This window comes from Chiroxiphia lanceolata, chromosome 9, assembly GCF_009829145.1.
Source record: "Chiroxiphia lanceolata isolate bChiLan1 chromosome 9, bChiLan1.pri, whole genome shotgun sequence".
NCBI lineage: Eukaryota > Metazoa > Chordata > Aves > Passeriformes > Pipridae > Chiroxiphia > Chiroxiphia lanceolata.
The window spans coordinates 5,138,809-5,162,259 of NC_045645.1; the positions used below are offsets into that span (position 1 = coordinate 5,138,809).

At 39.8% G+C, this 23,451-nt stretch overlaps 1 protein-coding gene across 8 annotated transcripts in view; it reads left to right on the forward strand.

Annotated features, from left to right (window-relative positions):
- MAST2 (microtubule associated serine/threonine kinase 2) overlaps positions 1-23,451 on the forward strand; it is a 191,807-nt gene that overhangs the window by 76,767 nt on the left and 91,589 nt on the right. For 5 of the 8 annotated variants that reach the window (XM_032696460.1, XM_032696459.1, XM_032696461.1 and 2 more), the window contains one exon: positions 5,728-5,759. In XM_032696460.1, coding sequence (XP_032552351.1) covers positions 5,728-5,759 — 32 coding nt within the window. Of the gene's footprint in view, positions 1-5,727; positions 5,760-11,907; positions 11,975-12,006; positions 12,233-12,318; positions 12,559-14,508; positions 14,716-23,451 lie in introns of those variants that run through there. The other 3 variants (XM_032696463.1, XM_032696462.1, XM_032696467.1) reach the window with 3 other exon arrangements.

Consider the following 23,451-nt stretch of genomic DNA (forward strand, 5'->3'; position numbering starts at 1 on the left):
TGACCTGTGGGTTGGAAGACTGATCTATACTGAATATTTAGAGAAATAGGGCTGCCTGTAAGTTAAACAGCTGAGAGGTTTTTTTTCCCCCTTTGGTTTTATATGTTAATGTACTTTGCAAATGGCATTTTTACTGACGTGCAACTTCTGCTGGGGTAGAGAACTACTCCAAACAGGAAATTTATTTTGCTTTGAACTTGTAATATATTTAGGGTAGCGCAGGGTGAAGAGGTGCACTGTTGGCTATTCTGTGCCACACATGTTGTCCTCAAGGCTGTGGCCCTTTGTCACCGAGAAGGTGAGATGTCTTAGGACAGGGTGGTTCCAGGCAGTTTGGCTGGTACTGGGAATATGGGAAGAGGCACTGGGGCTAAGCCATCCATGGCAATCCATGAATTTGTGTGATGGCAGACATAAATTCAGTAGAGTGAGGAGAAAGGTCTGGGAATTAAACTCCGTGTCCTCTGAATATTTTGAATAGTATTGGCAAGAGCTTGAGTATTCGTTTTCTGTATTTTAAGTATGTCTGTAGCTAAGCAGATGATCTAACAGTATGATCCTGAATTTAGTTTCTAAAAAGTCAGTAAACTGTAGAAAATATCTGCAACATATTCCATAGGTTAACGTGACCTTCAAGGTAGATATGGTTTTAGTGTTGCTGTTTAAAATTCTTCACTGATGAGTTTGGAAAACAAGTTCAGATGTAATCATTTCTAGAAAGAGAAATTGAGAAGTGCTGTATTTAATAACCATTGACAATGATATGGTGAAAAGAAGGAAATTATTTTTCCTGACACATTCTGATAGGAGAAAGAGAAGCTTATTGTGGGGTGGGTTTCTTTTTTTTTATTATTATTATTTTTTTTATTTTTTTTTAAGTCACCATGAAAAATTCCTTCCTGTTAATCTGATGGATGGATTACAGTTTGCCCTTGCACGGCCAGTTGTACTTTCCATCAGAACTGGAGATTCCAACCCTCATTATATCATTTCTGTAATGCAAATGGTTATGTATAGAAGGAGATTTAATTAATCCCCTGCTGGTTGGTAGTATACCCTAAAGCAAACATAGTCAGCAAAGGAAAAAAATTAAAACATGAGTGCATGGTACCAGGTCACTGACTGTCAGTGGAATTTCATCATCTGTGAAATATTAACTTATTAACTGAAATGTATTTGTTCTTATAGCTGTAAAAATATTTGTCTATTGTCCCAAGTGATGATAGTGAGCTACCTTGCAAGAAACCAAGGTCAAAGGCAATCTCAGGAATCGTGCTGTCTGCTCTGGCAAAAATATGGAACATCCTGTGTAGTGATGGTTCTCACTTTAATTTGCAAGGGCTCCATTTAAGCTGCCATCAGTGCAGGCTCCAGCATCCAACTTTGCCTGTGGGTCTGTGCCATATGCGCAGCTACACATTCAAGGACAAATTACAAGACTGAGAGAAAGTGACAAATCTGAGTGATGGGCTCCTGGTTTTTTCACACTTTTATAACATAACCTATCTGTTTAAACGGTGTGGGTTGTATTTTAGGTCAAGGGACAAAAAGATTTCCAGACTTCATTTCCGTGTGCATACACCTGTGCAAAAAGCCAGCGCTCTTTCTGCTGCTGCCTGAAACACTCCTGTTTTCAGATGCAGTTTCTGTACCTGAAAGCTGACAATTGAATAAATTTTTCAGTATCTATGCACTAAACAATGTATTATGTGAACAGGAGAAGTGATGTTTGAAATGGCCAGTGTATTTTCCCTTCTAGCTTCCTTGCTGCCTCAAAAATGAGGAGTCCTATTGTCAAACCTGAACTGTAGCATGATACGGTGTCCAACTGACTTGATATCCTCATGATCCAAGGTGATAAGATAAAAGGAAACAAATATAAGGAACTCTTTTGAAGGCAGGTATTTGAATCTGCTTTTTATAAACTCCACAATACTGAATTTCTTCCCCAAGATCCATTTTTAACTACTTGTCTGAAAATTTGCTGCTTCTTTTGTCATGTAGAGATCAAGTTGCATGTTTAATAATTATGCCTTGAAATATGGAACTGATACAGAAAATTAACTTTCAGAACAGTCTGTTCTTGTCATTTGGGTACTGCAAGATTTAATACACTCTTTATTTTTTAGGATCTGTGGAAGTAGTTCTTTATTTCCCCTTCTGAAAGTTCTGTGTGAATAATGTGCACCAATCTTTTAAAATGTTCTTATGCTATTTAGCACTTCATATAAATCAAATATAAATGTAAGCCTCTATTTTAAGGGTTGTATTGTTGACCTAGAGAGCAGGTGGCATGGGGGCTGGCTGAAGTAATAATGGTAATATAAATATAGCTACTGGCAGCACAAGTGCTCGGGGAGGCAGATGTGCTGTCGGAAGGGGCAGTTTAGGTTTTCGTGTGTTCATGTGTTGTTCTCATCAGAAGGGTGGTCTTAAATGAAAAATGTCCTTTAGGATAAACCAGCTTATTGAAAGGATTACAGCTGCACCCCGTAAATAGTATTTCAGACCAAGTAGTCACAGCTCAGCACTCTTTTATTAGTTATCTCCCCTCTTAAAATGTGATTTATTTTTTCAGGATACGTGGACATATAATGCCAAACTCTATTGTGGTGTGCGTCAAATCACCAGGCAAATCACGCCACTTCCCTCATAATTTACTAACTAAAACATTTAATCTGTACTATAAAACTGACTCTGAGTAGAGTTTAACCTTTGTAGGGTGCTTGTGAAATGCTGTTGGACTTTTCTCTTATATTTTGCGCAATTATCGAATCCTTGTTTTTGTAGTGCTTCTTCAATATGTTTGAAACTACCCTGTTATTTCAAGATGTAAACTCTGTTTGTCCCACTGCACACATTAGTGTTGGGCCATCTTAAGACACAGCTGAGTCTCCACCCTGTGAGTGTGTCCCCATCCCTGGTAGGCATTTCCATTGTCTGCTTGATCCCCTGGAGGCCTGCAGTGTTCTGCTGACAGTGAGCATCCTCAAATAGGTGCCCTGAAATAGGCCATCAGTTGTCTGCACTCTGCTCTCTCCTTCCTTCCATCTCCAGACATTTTCTTTCTGGGATATAACCTTCTCAGACCCCAGCTCACTGGTGATTTGGGAAAAGCGAAGGATGTGATCACGCTGCTCGTGGCTGTGTAACATCCAGCTCTGGTGCTTTTGCCTTGGCCCTGCTGGTCATATCTGGTTTGGGGGACTGTAGGTGCTGTTCCCAGCCCTGCTTTGGAGAGGCAGAAAAGGCTGAAGAGCTGGGAGGGTGCTGCCTTGGCATTTCTCCAGAGGACAGGAAAAGTGCTGTGGAGGTCGGGACATGGCTCGCTGTGTGGCTGTTAGGGTTTTTGAAGGGGATTTTAAGACTAACATGAAACGAGGCATAGTGGAACAACAGGTATAAAAATTGATTGTTTTGATTGTGCTCTTTGTTGTCAAGACCACAGTGATATTAAATGTGAGCTAGTGCCTATTGATTGCACAGCTGCACTGTGTTTGTCAAGGTGGAGGTGCAGAAGGAAGACAATTGCTACATGGATAGGATGATATTTCAGTTGCATTGAGATGTCATCTGCTAGGACTTTCTTCCTTGCTTGCTTGTGAACTCAGTTGATCACAGTTTTCAAAGGTACAAAGCTTTCAGGAACAAAGCCCAAGGCATTCCTCCTTCTAACCTTGCATGCATTTAATCCTGAATTACCTATATTATAGGAAGTATTAAAGGTAATAATTGTGTGAGTAAAACAAGTGTTCAGCAGAGGAAAGGAAAGGATTTGTCCATTCCTGTTCCTGGACCATGTTTCTTGTGGTGTATATCTGTAAGTCACAATTATTGGGGCTGTGCTGCTGCAAGGGAGTGTTCTCTAAGTGACTTTTCAGCCCTAATGACTAGAGCAAAGGTTGTAAAAATGAACCCTAAAAGCTGAAAAACTAGAAGGTAGATAAAGAGACTTAAAGGTCACTGTTTTGCTTTTTCAGCCAGTACCATGAAATTCCAGAGCTTTATACATGCATTCTGAAAATTTCTGGGGCTGACTGTGTTGGAATAAACAGAAATATATAATTTGAATGGGAAAACTGCCCTCTGCCAAAAGGTGCCATCTTCTTTAAAGAGGATAAATTAAATACAGCTGCTCATATGATGTAAGAGATGTATATGCATGTGTAAGTACTATACTATCTACAGAAGCAGAATAATATATAATACCTATAATCTTACCTATTTATTTATCCATTTGTAGTGGCAAAAAGCTGTCATTGCTACGTAGGCTTCGTGGTTGGAAAGTAATTCTTCCTAACAAATGAAAGTGGAAGAAGTACCTTTTTTAGAATATAAACCACACAACCTGTTATAGATGCTAATGATTTATTATCTTACGCACTTGAAGTGTTTTGATTAGATCTTGACAAGTTTGTCTGATGACAGGAATTTATTTCTCGATGCTGTAAGCTGTCAGCCTTGTGATAATTCACACATGAAATTTGCTTGGTACTGTTAAACTGCAATGAAATTTCAAATTGTGGAGAACTCATACTTGAAAAGAATAACAGCCTGGTTAAGATTGATTTGTTTGTTTATTGATTTATTAGTTTTAGTGGCTGTAACTTTTTGGTATCTTTGAAAAACTTTCAGGCAAGTCCCATGCATTACTGACCAGACCAGTCACTGACTGTCAGTAACACAATCATGTCAGTCATGAACTCTGTAACTAAAGACGGAAAGGAGATTTTACCAGATTTTATGGATTTAATTTTTTTCTATCGACTTTTTATTTCCCCCCAGAATTCAGTGAAAACATTGATTTTTAATTTATTTTTTTTTTTTTCCCCTTAGAAGGGATGAAAACCACAGCACGTAGATCCTCACAGCCACTTGGTATTGGCTGTGCTGGCACTTGCTGTGATCAGCCGAGGCGAAGCAGCCCGGGATCAGGGAATATTTTCCTGGCGAAGCATCCAGGGAATATTTTCAGGGATGCAAACCAAGAACCGGCGGCGGGCGCGGCCGCCACCTGGCGGCGACCCTCGGGAGCGCAGCCCCGCCCGGCCGCGATATCCAGAGCCGGGAGCGGGCGCTCCCTCGGGATGCCGCGTCCATCGCTGGGGTGCCCGTGGGCTGAATAAAAACCTTAAAAAGAAAATAAAAACAAATAAAAACGTTAACACCCCCCCCCCCCGTCTGCCTTTGCTTGTGCTGCCGAGGTGCAAAACGGTGCTGATAAGTGGCGGTTGTGTTTGGCCTCTGATTTTTGTCTGTTTTAAAAAAACCCGAACAACCAAACCAAACCCCCAAAAGCCATTCTCTTGCATGAATTCTTCCTTTTGGTGAGATTGTGAGACCACCCCGCACAGCTGCAGGCACACTGCGTTCCACACTCCTGGAAGTGGTTCGGTCTGATGATGCTGATGAGGAATGTAGGACAGAATTAATTACTGCCTTATCTGTGCTTAGGCTTGAATTTCAAAGTTATGTTTGCTCTGTTGAGTGCTTATGATTTTTTGACTACAAAGGCAATGGCTGTTTAGACAAAGTGAGCAACTTTTGTACCCCGGACTGTGCTCTGTGGATGTGCAGCAGCAGTGCTGTGGAGTTCTGCACTGAGCATGCGTTGGAAAGTGGCCAGCTCTTTATTAGTTTCACCTCAGTCATTTATTGATAAATAAATTAGTAGTAGATAATAACAAGTAAAACTAACTCAGGTTTTCATTCTTATTTTTCTTCCAGAAAGAGCTCAGTCTCCCCAGAAGAGGAAGCTTGTAAGTATAATTATTCTTTATTCATCCCTTGGTTTGTTTTGAGCATATATAGCTGTTCAGTTGTGGAAGTAATTTAGATGGGCAGATGCTCCGTTTTCTCTGTTAGCATTTTTAAGAATCTGTCACGCTCTTGGAAACAGCTAGCTTGGATTTCTCTGAGACTAAAGCCTCTATTCATTTCCTTAAGCATAGTAGAAGTAGTAGTAGTGTAAGCTTACTTCTAATTACCAGCTTGAGCTGATCCTGATATGGAAGTAGCTGCGGTGTTGAGTGTTGCTGCACTGACATCGCTGAAGTGACTCCAGAGAAGTCACTGATTATTTATGTGATATGGACAACTTTGATCACTGTTCTTCAAACAGTCTGTTGACAGAAGTCTAAGCACACAGCTCCTGGGCCCTGCAGGTCAGGTGTTTGTGGAGCAGGCAGTCTAATAGAGGTATTTCAGTTAAGTAGCACATGTTGGGAAAAGTGGGCTTTTAAAAATGCGATTTAAACAAACAGTAATTTTTTAAAAATGCATTATGATGTTTAAAGAATTTTAGTGAACTAACTTGTGTTTCAAGGATATTACAGAGCTTAGTTTCTGCTATGATTACAGATTTATGGTGGAAGAAATTGCATTATTGATTGCATTGTATAAAAGAGAAAGCTTCTGTACTGCCTGCTGTTGCATTATGATTTAAAATTGTTTCCCAAAGCTTGTGGACTACGGACATGAAGCTCACAAAAGCATATAACCTTTCTTCCTCAGGTTTCTGGTTCTAATGTGAAATTATTTTCAGCCTTCCAATGTAAGCTATCCCCTTTGTATAAGAAACAATGTTTGGAAAATGCTGTGTAGTGCCAGTGATTCAGGGCTGAACAATACAACAGATCAAAAGGTCTTTTTTTTACAGTGAGGCATGACCAGACCTTTTTGTTTAGTTCATATGACAATGATAAACCAGTCAGGGAGTTATTTAAAGAACATGAAGCACTAACTGGTTTTGGTTTTTTTTTTTTAACCAGTATGCCTCAAAGGCTGGCTTAACGAGATTTGAGAGGTTTCTAAGACAGGTGGTGTTCATCATTTGAAGATTATGAAGGTTCTTTGATCAAATAGTGGAGCAGTGAGTTACCAGTAAGTTTTTTGTTAATGTAGCTTAGATATTTTTGCACAAAACTTTTGGAACTGAAATTGAGGATGCCAGAGATATTCCCTTCCCTCATTCCAGTGTGGAGGTGGGTATGACACAAAACTGTTTATGTATTTTCATTTGAAATATCTGAGATGCAAATTAAGTGCTTCATATGTGTGTAGTGTTTTAGTTGCTAGTAACTAAACCAAATGACTGAATCCTTTATTTCTATATTGACTTAACACCTTCAGTTTTCATTGCTTCACTTTAGTTTTCTTCCAGAAATGAATGCCTTTTAAGGCATCGTTATGTGAAGAAATTTAGCAACCTGTGTCAAGAAGATCCAGGCCATAAATTTTAAGCACAAGATTGCAGCTATTAGTGAGATTGAAAATCTATGAAGAATTGAAATGTTTTAAGTTCATCACCTGTGTTATCTAGTTGATTATTGGCTTGTGGTTTCTGGAGTTACAGATTCTGTAATCAAGTCCAGTACCAAGTCTAGTCAAGAACCAAATGACTCCTTGTTGTTTGAAAAGTTTAACTTTTAAGAAATGAGTAGTGCATTGGGGTGGTATAAATGCCATATATATATATATATGTATATAAAAACTGGTATAAATACCAATATATACTGTTTGTGTTGATGCTGTACTGTTAAGTGTACAGGCTCACTGAAAAGGGACTTGTGGAGTTGATGTACATGGTTTTGCATATCCCATTATCAGAATACTTACTTGGGTTTAAAAAAAATCCACTTAGCCTTCAAATTAGGAATTAGAGATATTTATATCAAGGGAATAATTATATGTGCGTATATATATGGTAAAAAATATACGTATACTATGTAGAAATTTGTTCAATTTGTCCTGTCGAAAAGGACAGCATAACAACTGTAAGCAGTTCTCAGTTCTTCTGGAGGCTTTTCATTTGCTTGAATCAACTTAGCAGTGAACCTCATAAGCACAAATAAATTCTGAAAGTAAAATTTATTCTGAAAAGCTGTTGCTGTGCTGTGGCTGATGAGTAGGGATAGTTATGGATGTAGCTACGTCCTGATTCATTGACTGTCAGTCATTGACTTTTGTTCACCGACAGAAGCAGACGCAGGAATTGACAGGAGGATGAAGTGTCTGGCTTGAAGCCACAAACCCTCAAGAGGTGCATCCATTTGCTGCACAAACTCCAGCCTTTGTAGCAGTTCAGTAGCAATTGTGTTATATACAAACATCAGCCACTCAGCATTTTTTTGTGTGCTAGTCTTGAGGCTGGGGTGCACTTCCTACTGTAAAAAAATATTTGGGGAGGAAGTAATTATTTTACAACCAGCCAGAAGCAGAATGAAGACTTGATTGTTGCTGCTTTCTTGGTGATTACTTCAGTTGATTGTTGGGTTAGAAAGGTTTTAGCCTGTGGATTAGCTTGGGTATTTGTCATTGCTGAATGGAGAAGGACAAGCTTTTCCTGACAATGCTTCTAAGTTTTTCTTTGTTTGACTCTCATTGCTTCATATTTCCTGGGACAATATGAGTAGTCTCTATTTTTCTACAGGGGCTGATTGTAGGCATGGACAACAGTTGCTGTGCCTGTTTGTGCTAAGGAGGAGTGGAGTTACATGTTTCAGTATTTGTGCCAGGAGAGCATGAGCAGTTTTCCTAAAGAAGGAAATTCATCTAAAGAAGGTCTTGGGTAGAAGCTGAAGAGAACGAATGGTGGGATAGAGCCTGTGAAATCTGTTGATGAGTGATTCTGTTTCCATATTAGCAGAAAGAAGCACAGGCACAGTGTAAAGGATGGCTTTGTCCTTAGATATGTTGCAGTCTTATATTGAAATAATCAGCACAGTGAGCAGACATGTAAAACAGATGGGGGAATTATATGCAGGGTGACACTAAGAGAAATGCCTAATTATTTAGATACATTTTTGTTGTAAATGTGCTTAAAGTGTTTGTGTTTCTATAGGGGAGTTATGTTTAATACACTAAAGGAAATTATACTCAACTGAGTTGTAGGCTGCTAAGAGGTTGAATAGTACGAGAACAGGAACAAGTAGTTATGTTCTCTCTCTGGTGTGGTTCAGTAATCAGAGTTCAAAGTTTTCCTTTAATGAATTATGCATATAAATGTATTGGTTATGTTTTTCCCCATGCTTTGTTCACAAAAGAAATAATTACCATTCATGAATATTTTCTTTAATTTCAAATAGCGAATGTGGAGTGATAGACCCAAACTTTGATCTCCAGCCTATTAGTGGAAGTGGTTTAATTATTTTCAGCCATTACCCTGCTGTATTCTTTTGGAGCTACATCATGTACAGAGATTGGTTTTTATATTGTTGGCTTTAGCTTTCACGTGGTTTTGACGTGCACCTGCACGTGAAGCGCACTAGAGACGGCCCTGACCTGAAAGGACAGAGGTGGGCACTGTGCAGCAAGAGGAGGTTGGTGATGCACCACCTGTGTGTGTTCACGTGTTTGACAGCAGTTCAGCACCCAAAAAACCAGGCTGCAAAGTGCAGTTCTCACTGTGGCTGCAGGATGCACAGCACCAGCCTGCAGCTCACGATTTCTTCTGGTTGCCTCCTCGGCTGATCAGTGGTCACTGAATCCAGTTGGGGTTACACTTGAGCCATCTGGCTTCTTGTTCAGTACCCCATTAACAATAAATGAATAATAAATGTGGTTGTTTATAACATGAATTTTATTGACTTGTTCAGGCTTTTTAATGAAAAATGTGGGTTTATATTTCAAATCCTTATGGTTTCTAAGGCAGGGTTGGCACTGTGGGTTGTTGTAATTTTTGGGCTATCTAAATAGCTATCTTTTTAGCTATCTTGCTAAAAAGAATATATGGCTTTCCCACATTATATTTAAATTTGAAAAGAATAATTTCCTCAGCAAACTAAATTTGCTAAACCAGTTTTTAACTTCAGATATAAGTTGTTTTTGTTAATTCTTTTCTGCTATCAATGATCTGTATCAAATGTATTTTAAACTCTGTGTACAAATGGAAAAAGAACATGGAGGCATAAGAAACATGAAAAAAAAATTGATACAGAATATGTCCACTAAAAATACATATTTGTATAAATCAAATATTACAGACTGCTGTTTTGATAGTGATAGGTGCTGGTAAAAAGTAGTATTTACCTTAAATTTTTATATCTATCTCTATGAAATATGGTAAGCAATGTAATAGTGTTTGCTAAAGACTTATGCAAGCCTTTATGGTGGTTTTTATCCTTTCTAATTGCTTTTTAACACAGTTTATGTTCACTGTGGGACTTCTTTTCTCTTGTTCTCTCCCTCCTTCTCTGCACTACCCTTCTACTTACAAACCTCTGAAGAGTCTTAGTTGCTACAGCCCTAGATATTTCTGAGGGTGTTTCATTAAACAAGTCTTCATCATAATTTGTTAAACTTACTCCCAGCTTCCTGACAGTAAAATAACACATAAACACACCAGGGAGTTTCTCTGGGAGGATGTGCTGAATTACATGTATTCTTTTTAATGTTTAGACCTTGAAAACAACATCAAGTTTGATGGCAGGAAAGAAAATTTCTGGCCTTTAGTGCTGGTTTATGTCTTCGTGCTGACATGCTCAGGTGCTGTGGGAGTTCCTTCTGTATCTGCAGAGAAATGGAGTATATCATTCTGTTTCTGCTCATCTTGGCGGGTGAGTGTTTCTGCTGGTGATGGATCGATGCCGTTTCCCTGCCAGGAGCAAGTGCTGTTGCCCCAAGAGTGGGGAAGCCAAAGTGTTGGAAGTGGATGAAAAATGGTTCTGAAAAGGAGTAGTGAGTCGTGCTACTTTCGCACTCTGTTCTGATTTGGATCTGGAAATAAAGTAGAGCAATAATGCCTCCAGTCGATGCTTTCTGCTTGTGATGCTTTCTATAGATGGGGAGAGAAAGAGGTGATCTCTTCTGACCACCCCATCCTTCTCTGAGTGCGTAGAAGCAGCTCACAAGCAGTGGATCAAAAATAACCTGCTGCTCTTAAGCTGATACGTGGGGCTGGCTCTGGAGGTGGAACATGCCAGATTATTCCTGGGGAGCTCCGTAGCAGTGTTGCTATTTGTATGTTAGGCTTTAAAAATAATTTGGAAGCATGGTTTCTCTAAGAGAATGATTTAGTGAATTAAGGGGATTTTAGTGATCTGCAAAGACTGTAATCTGAGAGACAAAGAATTTATGGAGGCTTTCATCAAGGATTTAAAAGTGGAAAGAGTCTTTCATGCAGTTCTTATTGTCGAGTTTCCACTACTTCATCCAGGTTCTCATTTAAAGAGTATAATAAAATTACACATACCATACCAAATTTGTACCTTTTGTTGCTTGCTGTGCTGTCTTACTCAGAAGGCACAGTGTGGGGGGGCAGGGGCTCTGGCTGTGTAAGGAGCAGACACCCGGGTCCTTACTCCTGAGCCTGGGCGGTCTGTTTTCCTGACCACCTGTAGATGTTGAGAGCTTGGAGATTTTGTAGTGTGGGGTACTCCTGCTGTGATTGGAATTGTGGGAGGGTCTGAAGATAGGAGTTGTCACCTGGAGTTTGTCTTGGTTGATGAGTAGTTGTGAATGGCAGTCTTCCCCTGCCTAAATACAGTCTTTAACACTTTGAAGTCTATCAAAGACAGATATTTGGAAATTTTTTGGGAGGAAGTTGCATACGTGGAAAAAATTGGAAAATGTTGGATGTTGTTTGGGAAGGTTTTGTTAATAGCATGAAATTAATTTTGAGCTGATTGAAGTTGCCGTTTGCAAGCCAAACTGCCAGACTTGCACTGTAAGGGAACATTGTCTCCTAATGGTGTTTCCCATTCCCCCCCCTCAGTATCTGGCTCCCCAGGCTGCTGCGAGTGCTGTTGCTCTGTTTTCAGCTCTGGAATCCATGAATTTTATAGCTGAGACACAGCTTGGGAATTAGGGGAAGGTGTTTTAAGCTAAAAGTTGTGTGTGTCGTTCAGGGGATTGATTTCTGCACGGGGGCTGGTTCACGTGTTCCCCCGCCGGCCGGGAGCAGCTGCTCCTCGCACACCGCTGATGACTCTGCCAGGGCTTTGGGTGGGAGCAGTGGCTCTGCTCCTGTCGCCGTGTGAGTTTTCAAGCTGCTCTCTGAGGTTTCTGCCAGAATCCTTTCAAGTGTGCCATCGCTCCCTTCGGCTTTCCGCTTTCCTTTTGATTTGGTGAGCACTCCTGCTCCTGCTCCTGCTCCTTGGAGCCCAGGAGAAGTTGGTCTCTGATTTGCTGTGGGCTCAGCCAGAGCGTGTCAGGACCACATTGCTGGCTGTGTGACAGGTCAGGTGGCCACTCTGTGTCCTGGACTTGTCGGCACCTTCTTCCTTTCGTGCTGGTGGGCTTCGTTTCCTTTCGCTGGATGCCGTGAATAGACTCGCAGGAGATTTTAATTTTTTTTTTTTCCTATTTATAAATAATTAGGTTTTTGACATGAGCCGTGCGATTAATCTGGACCATTACTGAGCTCCTGAGGTCTCTCTAATGCTGGGGGTATATGAAGAGCTTGGAATTGCACTGATTGTTCTGTGCTCTGCGTTGGAGTGATAACGGTGGGCTCTCCTTCCCGCCTCTAAGCCTCTTATGCTGGGAAGAGGCACAGGGTGTCAGCACAATGATGAAACGGAGGAAACAGAGGCTTGGAGCCCCATCTCTGCGGATCCAGTAAGGACTGTAGTGAAAAATAAATTGCACTTAAACATTTCCAGTTGAAACTGTGAAGAAAAACCAGCCAGAGTTTTCTGTGGCCAATAGACGTTGCTTTTATTTCTTAGAACTTTATCTGTCGTGCTTATTTGGCTGTACAGGAAATTTCATTTGGAACCTTTAGCATTTTACTTTTGTGGAGTATTTGCCATAAAGTATAGCCAAAAAAGAGCAATGTTTAAATATTTTTAACTGGGGTACATTGTGGTTAGGTTTTCTACCAAGTATTAGTGTAGTAAAACTGAACGTTTGTAACTCTATCTTTCTAGTTTGATCACTCTTCAGATTTAAAAAGTACTTCTAATAATCTGTCAGGAAGGTGTCACAGGGCTCAAAGCTTCAGAAACCTTGGCTACCATTATTATCTTTTAAAATAAAGAATGTTATAGCAAACTTTAAGATTTAAAGCTAAAAGTTTTTACTTTCTAGAAATACATTTTTATATGTATTTCTATAAATAGACTTCAAACAAGCAATTCCATTTTAATGCTTGTGTCCTTTATAAAGGCTTTGAAATCTACTAATGAAAACTGCTATTTCTGATGTTTGTAATTATATTTATTGTTTCTACTTGGTAAAATATTAAGGAAATTGTGTATTTAATACTATGTTTATAAGTAGGGGAGGTTAAATGAATCTATCCCATAGTCAGTGGAGGGAGGAGCAGGGTAAGAGGCAGGCTTAACCTTTTCTGTCTGCAGACTGTAAAGCTCATCAGCTGTGTAAGCAGAGATTGCTAGTGGGGAGGATTTCCAGTATGTAAAGGTTACTTGCTGATAAGTATTTGGATTCATTAGGAAATATAAAGCAAGGAACATGAACAAACATGCTTGACTTCAGGACTTGAAGTGTAAAATATCTGAATTCTAAACAAAACTGAAACGTCCTTCAGGTTTCCATTCTTCTCAGTTTTATGTTTAAATACGGCAAAGAGAAACTTTTTTCGGCCCTCAGTCAAAAATCAAAGTTACAGGTGTAAGAGTAGAGTGGCTCTAGGTTGTATTCTAACACATAAGAACACTGTAATACCAATATTTGTAAGTTAACTTTTACTTTATTTCTAGTGAAGGACATCTCATCGTGTATAGTTCAATAAAGTAGGTGTCAGAACCTCTGCTCTGTGTTTCTGTAGTAGTCTGTTTGCAGCTTTTTGAAAAGCAGCTACCTTGAGGCATTTTCTGTGCTCTCTGTGTGTACAAATGTGTGTTGGCTGCTACCCCTGCAAAAGCAGGACAGTTCACAGAGCTGGGCATCAGCGTCCTCAGCTGCAATCCTGGTACAACCAGGGATGTGCTGTGGACATGTCACTTTAACCTCTCCGTGCCTCAGTTTCCCTACTGCTGAAATTAGAATAAAGCCATTTTGCAGTGCTGCTTTCAGGCTTAAGTAGTTGTTGTTCTAAAACACTGTCACTGCTAAGTGTTGTTTTCTAGTTTAATGGTTTGTGTAATTCATATTTTCACAGTTGGGTATTTCTGTTATTGCCACAGCTGTGGTATGACCATGGCTCCCAAATTGTGAAGGCTGTGATACAAATGATCCATGTCTGTTACTGGTGCCATTATCAATTTGTTGTTTTTACTCAATTAAATGTTTTATATTAGAGATTGACAGTGGTGCATATTCCAGAAAGCCTGGAAATCGCTACAAAGAAGGATTTGGATAATTCCAGATTGGAAGGTTTTTGTAGTAGTGGAAAAATAACATTTAATAGATATTAAATTGAATGAAAAATACATTTTGATTTGGATGGTAATGGAAAGCATGACTTTTGACCACTTAGTGTATTGCATTTAGTGAGAAAGGTATAACTTGTATTTTGGAAGTATCTTTTTTTTTTTTTTAATTGAAACAAAAAATGTGATATTGACCCTGATTTTTTTTTTTTCTACTGTGGTACCTTGTCAGAATCTCCTCTCCTTTGTACTCCCACTGCCGAGGAAATGATGTTCATCAGCACATGTTCTCTCCTACATCTGCTCCAGGTCTGCAGCATCTTAAATTCCCATTTAGTGCTGACTGTGCGCTTGTTACTTCTCCTCTAGTATTTTACCTGAACTCACAACCCCAGAGCAATCCATCTAGTCCGTGCTACAGCCATCCTTTTCAGTGGAGGTAAGGAAAGGTGTCAACTAGGAATTGCTAATGGTTTGGTGTTGGCATAACCATCTATGAACTTAACAGCTTTATAGTTTAAGAGAATAACATCTAACAGAAGGGAACAGCCTTATAGTCGTAACTTACTTACAGCCACTTAGTGTTCAAGTTCATGTTGCTTATGGGTACAAGGTTTTTTTAGTTCATGTGTAGTTTAAGGCCCTATGTAGGGATAAAGGAGTGGAAACCTGCCTGCTGGTGTGTGCATGCAAATTCCTGGTGGTTAGCTTCTGAATATGTGTGCAACTTGTACCATGCATCAAAGGAGCCCTCACAAGCATGGCTGATGTCAAGAAAACCAATATAAAAGTAAAACAGCCAAGAGTGAGGTCCTTTAAAAATACCTGTCTAGAATAGTGGGTCTGTGCTAAAGGACTGCATCCAGTTCTATTCACTGGAAATCCACATTGCTGTCTTACAGAGGCTGGCAGGATGAAGTCTCCAAATGATAACGAGTAAAATCAAGCCTGTTGTTAGCAGGTTTAAATGTGGGGTACTAGAGTCTGTAAACCAAAACCAGCCCAAACCAGCCCAGTTTGTATTAAAGCATTTGAGAGGTTGACTGATGTATTTTTCCTTCAGGATTAGCTCTTGCTCCTTGTTGTGCTCCTATGGGTCAGGCATGGCCACCAGCAGCCCCAGTGGAAATCTTTGGCTTCTTCACTAAGAGGAAACTTTACCTAGTGAGGTAGTCCCAGGGAAAGGCTAACACAAGCTGGAGATCTTTGTGTGTGTGGTTATGAAACTGGAGCTCAGTGTGGTACCTACTTAAAACTTGAGCCAGCATAGCATCAGAGGGCTGGTTTTGAAGTTCACATGCTGCAGGGTGGATGTAGCTGGTCAAATTTCAGTTACTCATCAGGTGGTAATGCAATAGCCCCTGAATCTAGACTGTTATTTCAGAGGGAGATTGCTCCTGCTGGCCAGCTCTGGTGGGAGTAACCAGAAAATGCGAAGTTGAATTATTTTAGGCACCTGCCCCTCTAATGCAGAGTGATGTCTACTACATCTGTTGAGGGGAAATCAGGTTGTCAGCAAAGGAGGGGGATGTTGCCCGTGTCTGTCCTCACTGTGCAGGGCCATGGAGAGGGGCTTGCCCAGCAGGCTGCTGCTCTCCCTGCACGTTGGGCAGCAATTGGTGACAATTCTTAATAAGGTGCTCATTTTGGCAGCACTGGCGGTGAAGTGAAGGGCAGCAACTACAGAGCAGTCTCCTGACATTTCAGTGTCATTGTCATCAATCTAATTTTAAATGAATTTTTATTATTTAAAGGCTGGTGTTGGGTAATGTTCCTTTAAACAAGGGTGATTAAATACGATTAAATGCTTTTTAGCCTTGGGGCTAATTAACAGACTGGTAAGTGGGAATTAAATATCAAAATTAGATTATTGTTGAAGTCAGTTGAGAACTGTTCTTTTTGGAGATGAGATCTGATGATTATTGATTATTTTCAAAAGGCCTTTTTGGTACTTACTGCTTTTTTTCCTCTGAGAAACCTTCGAATTTCAGGCTTCTGACACGGGTCAGTGAATAATTTTCTCTTTAGGAGCAGTTCATATAAAAGTCTCATCATCAAGTTTTATTCCACAGTTACTATGAACTCTCCTTGATAATAATATTTTTCACATATGGGGACCTTCCAGCCATCTGCTCTTTAAATACTGAATGGTTGATGATTCACAGATATGTTGTTCTGTGTAAGAGCTTAGGTCTGCTATAATAACTTTTTATTTTCGTCGTTGTTGCTTTCACCTGTGCAGCCCTTGATCCTGTTTTTATCCAGTCTTTCTTTGTTGTAGTTTTGTTTACTTGGTTACAGTACCAGTGATAGCCATTCCTGCTTGCTTAGAGCAAAGGTTCATCTTGGCAACTTAGTACTGTCATTGATCTACTCAGCTTAGCACCCTCAGTTAGCCAGGCAGAGGTTCATTTCCATGGCTGTGCAAGGAACTGCTGAGAAATGTAGCAAGTAAAAGGCCTTGATGTTAAATCTTTCTCACTTTTTACCTTTGGTATGTTGCTTTTGCAAGTATTTGCACAGGTTTTCCCTTCTTTTCTGTATTTCACGGTGTCATTGATATTTTTACTGGTGTCCAGACAGGTGGCATGGAAGTTCATGGCTTCTGAAAGAACTAATCTAATTGAGATTGAAAATATTTTATACGTAACCTTTGAACAAATGAAAATAATGTAAGCCTTTCAAAAGAGTAAAAGGAAATGTGAAATGGCTTGATTACAATACAAGCAAATTGATAACAGGTGGAATGAGACTGCAATAGTTGATGGAACTGTGAGTTGGAATTAAGGTCATGTAACTTTAGGAAGAAAATAGAATGATGTTCAAAATTAAACAAGTACTGAGTCTCATCTTTGGGATCTGGCTTGCACTCTTCTGGGGGTAGCAGGGAAGTCAAATTACTGAAGAAGAAAATGAGGCCATGTTTCACAGCTGGTCCTCTTTATGAGTTGGCAAATCTTTATGCACCCATATTTGTACTTTAATTTAATCAAAATACGAATTTACAGCATCTTTTGATCTCAAGTTGCTTAAAATATGTCATGAATTGATTGTTCTAACTTGGAAGTGATGAACTCTGAGATTAAAGGAGGGTGAATTTCCCCCATTTCAGAAAATGTTACACGCTCTGTAACACTCTCAGCAAGATATAAGACAGTTTCAGTAATTCTAGAAACAGTTTAATTTGTTTGTGATAAGAAGGATGAAAGTGTTCAGGTGCCATATTTCTGGCATCTGTGGGTGCTGTAGGTTAGCTGAAGTCTCAGTGGAAATTTGCTTTATCCTAAGAAATCAAGGGAAGAGTTGGCTTCAGCTGGATTTTTCAAGGGGTATTTTCTCCTGCTATTTTGATTCCATGAATTCATGCCAGTTGTGGAACATGTTCTTATAGAGATATATGGTAGAGATTATTTTTATAGGAATGTTTTCCCTTGGAACTTCTAGCTTTAATAGAGTCTCTTGATAATAGCTATTAATTTTTTTATAGCTTTGCAGAATACTTTAATAGAATTTTTTCCTAGCCTGTACAAAATCTGGTCACTATTTCTGGGAGTGATGGTGATCAGACCCTTGCTGTCCCATTTAAGTAAAACAAAATGGGAAACCTAATGTTGCTCTGAAATACTCAGTGTTTGAGCACAGTACATAATTACTTGATCAGTGTGTAATTACAATGTTATGAGTTTTATATAATTAGGATTTTATGGACATCTGTGATATAATTTAAGAATATATTAATTTATTTACATAAAAAGCCTATTCTAGGAAACAAGCTTTTAATCAATAACTGTGGTAAGTAACAAGAATATATCATGCATAGGCATTCAGCAAATGTACTGGGAGGGTTGCCTGCCTTTATTTAAAGCCTTTCTTTACCCAAGCTGTTGGAGTGGGTAAGGGGAGACCTATATTGAGAGCTATGGCTTGTTTGGGTGCGTGAGTGAGGTCGGGTGGGCAGTGTCCTGGGTGAGTCTGCTCCATTGCAGTAAAGCAGGTGGGCTTCAGCAAACCTTCACCAAAGGGTGGGGATGGAGACATCCACCTCCTTGGAATGAGTGTCCTGTTAGACTGTGGCTCTTTGTCTTGTGTATCAGGATTGCTGGTGTGTCTCCAGGAGAGAGCCTTGTAACTCCAGTCCTTCTGCTTTGAAGCAGGTGCAGAAATCCCTTCCATAGTACGAGGATGTATCCTTGGCACACTCCTCCCCAGATCACCTGCGGTTTGGGTTTTGAAGACTGCGTATATTTTACAACTGTGGGGCAGCACCTGTAAGCAGGAGAAGTTCCATATTTTTAGGGAAGATCAAAAACATTTCAGAATTCAGACTTGATGAGGTTCTTTATTTTTATTTTGAAATACCTCAAGGCTTGTCAAAAGTTGGTGAGGGTCTCCTATCTCTCTACTTAAATTAATTTTAGTTTAAAGTCACTTGATATGATACAGGTTTTAAGAGGTTTTTTGAGTTAGAAATTCCTATTTGACAAATGTCAGGATTAATGAAGACGCCTACATTCAGCTTGAATGACATTTGGAAATTGTTTTGGGTTTGCAGCAAGTGTTATCCTCCTGTTTTAGCACTTGATTTGGTACAGGTTCAGCTTTCCTAAAGGTGCTAAATAATTGGTCAGAGTTGACTGCAAGACAGCATAATGTCACTTTTGGAAACAATGTAGATCAGCAATTCAGGAATAATGAGTAACGGAACAACTTTGTGGATATATCATTATGCGAACCGTGAAATGATGAATTTTGAGTAGGTAAGCTTTTGGCAACTGAATTCTAATCTACATCTCACATTGAATGAATGAATTTCCCACAGTTCATTTATTTTTTAATGGAAATTTTTCTCTTTATTCCTTTTCTTTTGTACCAGTTGTTAGTCTCGGGGATCATTTTTCCCATCTAGGAGGCTATAGGGGATGGACATAGGTGATACCTAAAATGTGACAGGCTCAGATAACTTCTTGTCTGTCTTAGGCTGGTTGGAAACTGTTTGTTAACTGTCACATGGTTGGGAATATTGAGGCATGGTGGCCTGAATGGTGTGATTTTTTTATGTGAAGGCATTACCTGAATGCAAAAATCCCGGTGTCCTGCCTGGAGCTGCAGTAGCAGAAGAGTTAAACCCTGGGGTTTGGAGCTCGAGGTGTGAATTCTTGTCTCAGTCCAGGCTCACAATTTGGCTGCCCTCCATGGGACCACTTGTAAATCATAACCTGGTGGTTTGACCTGGGAAATTGGAGGCTCCCAGAGGAGAGTGTGTGCTTGTGACTTCAGAAGTTGGGGGGTTTTACTGTTTGTCAGCCATTTCACCTATAAACCATATATGGTTATGGTTCACAGCTGATGTTTCTATATAATTCTGTTTGAAGGCTGTGACCTGCTGCTACACCTGCTAAGAGCTGACTCACTATAGCTGCACTACTAAGAGTTTGGCATGGTTGGGACAAGTTAGCAACTTCTGGTGAGGAATAAAAATATCAGAAGGTTCTTAAGAGACAATAGAAAATACTGAAGCCTTTTTTTTTCTGTCCTGATTCTCAAATAATAGTGATTTCCTCAAACAACAGTATTGTGCTCAGTTCTGTATAAAATTTTTCCTGCCACATAATCTGTCCCTCAAAGGCCTTTTGATCTTGGGTACAGATACAGAAACAACCTGAGCGCTGAAACATTCCTGGCAAGGGAATAATTCTGAGAAAGAAACATATATTCTTAACCGGGCAGTCATGTGTTTATTATTGTTGATAGACAGTGCCATGCATTTTCCAAAATTTGTTTTTAATCAGCCTGTGAGGCAACCAGGTGCTATTTTTAGTTCTGACTTGGAAAATTGGTGAGTGTGCACACAGGCCTGTTAATGTCCTGTTCTGAAGCACTAATAGTAGAGATGTTCTGACAGCGAGCTTAAGGAACGTTTAGAGTGTAAAGAAGGAAAGAAGATTTCAGGGTACCTTTTTACCAGTTTGGGAAGTGGTGTCCCATTTCAACTGTGTCTCGCTCTCCTGAGCTATGGTGAACTTTTGTCTCAAATTTAAGCTCTTGTTTGAATGCAGCAGAGCTTCATCCTCTGTAATGGACCCATTCATGCTCTGTTTTCTCCAGGCTGTATCTGTGCTCCCCTTTTTTTCGGAATCTTTCTTTTCCTGTTATTGTTCATTTGTCTCAAATATGCTTCTTCTAGTCCTCCAAGTTCTCCCTTACCCTCATTTATCTCCTGAAATTTTGCTGCTTTGGCTAGTGGTTATTATTCTGTCATTCAATGCCTTGTGTGGTACTTGAGAGCATAATCTTCTAACCTAGTTTACATTACACTGTCATTATGAATTATTAATGTTCTAAAATAAAATCTTCAAACAGTAATCTTTGCTGTGGTGAAAGAGCTCTGTGTGCTTTTGTTTCCTTCCTGTTCTCCCTGTCCTTTCCTTTCTTTAGACCTTTAGGTCTTTAGAGCAGGGATGTTATTGATCCAGCCGTCTGGTAAAGACTTGCTGTGCACTGAGAGTCGCATTGTCACATCTCTGGGCTCAGATGGGCATGTATTTATATAAATAATAATAAAAAAAAAAGTTTTGGAAGTAATTCTTTTGATTCTGATCTAAGACCTGCTGCATGAGTAGAAGTGATAATGTATGTTTGGGTTACAGCTTGCCTGAAAAGGTGAATACTGTTTTTTGTACTCTCTATTATATTTCAGTTTTTGTTCCTGTGATTCTCAGTTTTATTTGCGAACAGATGAGAAATGCGAAATAGCAGAACAGGTCAAGCTATAATTCTCAGCAAAATTTTAGGGCAAAATTTTCCACTGAAAGAAATCTGGTAAAAATCCCTATCAACTTTCCTCCACACTTCATTTCAATGCAACCGTTCGTCCATTCTGCTTCCGAGAGACTGGAAGATTTCAAAATCATTAGACGTCCAATTTTTCCAAGTGAATCAACACACAAAGATTGACCAGAAGTGTTCCTTTTAGGTCACAGGTGCCCGCCTTGCCCTTGCAGAGAACTCACAACTCATTTGAGCCAAATGGAGTGGATTACGGCTGCGTTTGCCTTTGGCACGGAGGAACAGCCCACGGGGACGTGTTCCAGCCTGTGCCCCACGGCCGGGCGCGCGCAGCCTCCGCTCGTGGCAACATGGATCAGAAACCTGTGACCTGTCGCTTCTGCAACCTTCCCCTTCTTATTAAGGGCAGGGGCAGCTGCAGCCCACGCCGCAGAGCGCCGCAGTCGGTGGTTTACGTAGTGTTGTTGTAAGTGGTCGCCGACGTGAAAATATTTGTTAATTTTGCGCGAGTTGCGTTTCCTCTGCAGAAGGCGCGTTCCCCGGGCACGCAGGTGTTGCTCGTTGGCACGCGTGACCCGTGCACTCTCAGCCCGGGTGTTTGTTTAGAAGTTTGTTTAGAAGGCAAGCTGGAAATATTATTTGCTTTTCTTACGAGCTGCGTTTTCATGGGTAGCACAGAAGCCTAGATTTGGTTTTGTTAGAAAATATTAAACGACCCCCCCCCCCAAAATTTTTACTTAACTTTTGATTTTGTTCCCCCCCCCCCCCAGTCTGCAAGATCTGTGTAATGCTACATCTGCTAGTCAAAATTTGGAAGAAAAGAAAGTGAATATCAGATGAATATTCCCATTTATCAGTATTTTCTTTTTTTCTTTATATCTGAGATGTAAAGGTGAAGTGGGCTATGAAAGTACTTTATTTTAAAAACAAGCAATTTTGTTATATATTTTGGTTTCTAGCTATATTATTTAGATTTATCTGTGCCATTTTTATGTTACAGTAGAGTATAGTAAGATTGCAGACTGTTAAATTATGTCTTTTAGTATTTCAACAGAATGTTTCTCTGGAGACTGCAGAAATCATTCAGAATTCCGTATCTGCCCATTCTGTACTTTATTTCAAAGCTGAGAATTCAATTGGAGTAAATTTATCTTGATTTATTAAATCCTCTTCTGTCTTCTGGATCTCTAATATTTGTGTCTCCACTTATATATAGGTAGACATATATGTTAGAAGTCATAAATAAAATAAATAACTTTGTTAGAAGACATAAATACCGTGTGTATTTTAAGAAACCTTACTTTTGTAATGCATTACCTTTGTGGGTTTCTCAGAATTACTGTAAAACAGTTGATAGAGATGTATCAATCTGTAATTATTTAAAAATCCATGGTTTGAGCTTGTTCTCATGTTCAGTCTATTTTTATGTTACATATTTTTCTGAGGTTCACAACCTGGAGCAGTTTGTTTGCCTGATGGTTGATGATACATTGTCATGGCTTTCCCAGACTTAAAAAAAGCTAAGCTTTTGCTGTGAAGATTTGTAGTATTCCAAAGAAATAGCTAAAATAGGGGCCAATTCCTGTTCAAAATTCATGGCTAAATTAGGATGTAATTCTGCCTGTAAAACTAGATAAACTGTTCATCCTATTTTTTTGTCTGTGTCTACCAGCACTCATGATGTTTCCCAAGCATGGTTTTGATTTCTCATGTCTCTTCTGTACCATGGCTTATTTTGTAAAGTCTATTCTTATCCCGTGCTCTAACTTCATTAAGAATTTATGCCTGAAAATGTAAAATTCATCCTCTTCGTCTGTTCATTACATTAGCATTCCCCTTGCTCCCAGAATAACTCTTCTTAGCCAACATCCAACAAAATAAGCTTTTTGTCTCAGAAAAGCCATGGTAAATGCAAGGGCTTTACAATATCCTTAACATTTCAGCTGAGTCCAAGTGTGTTAACCAGGGAACGAGGAAACAAGCCGTGGAGTGGAACGTCCTGCACCGGATATTTGGGTTGGAGCAAACAACCTGAATTATACTGAGAGACAAATCAGATGCCAGAGCTTGTTTTAGAGTTCAGGCTTGATTTGGTCTTCTGGGTAATACGCTGTGAAGCAGGTGGCAGCACTCCCTGCTGCTGCTCACCACGTGTGCTCGAGCCTGGGGCCACCACGGTGATCCTTGGCACAGTGTCTGCGCAGGCTGCTGTTGGGGGCTTGTGGTCTTGCATAGATGAGAGGAGCCCCTTTTTTTGCTTTTGCAAGCTGGTAGTTGTGATCTGAGTAACTCAAAGCCCTCTAATTCACCCCCTGAAATACAGCTCAGTTCCCTTTCTTTGTTTCTTGCTTTGTTAATTTTACCTTAATTACTTGTGTGTTGTCTTGGT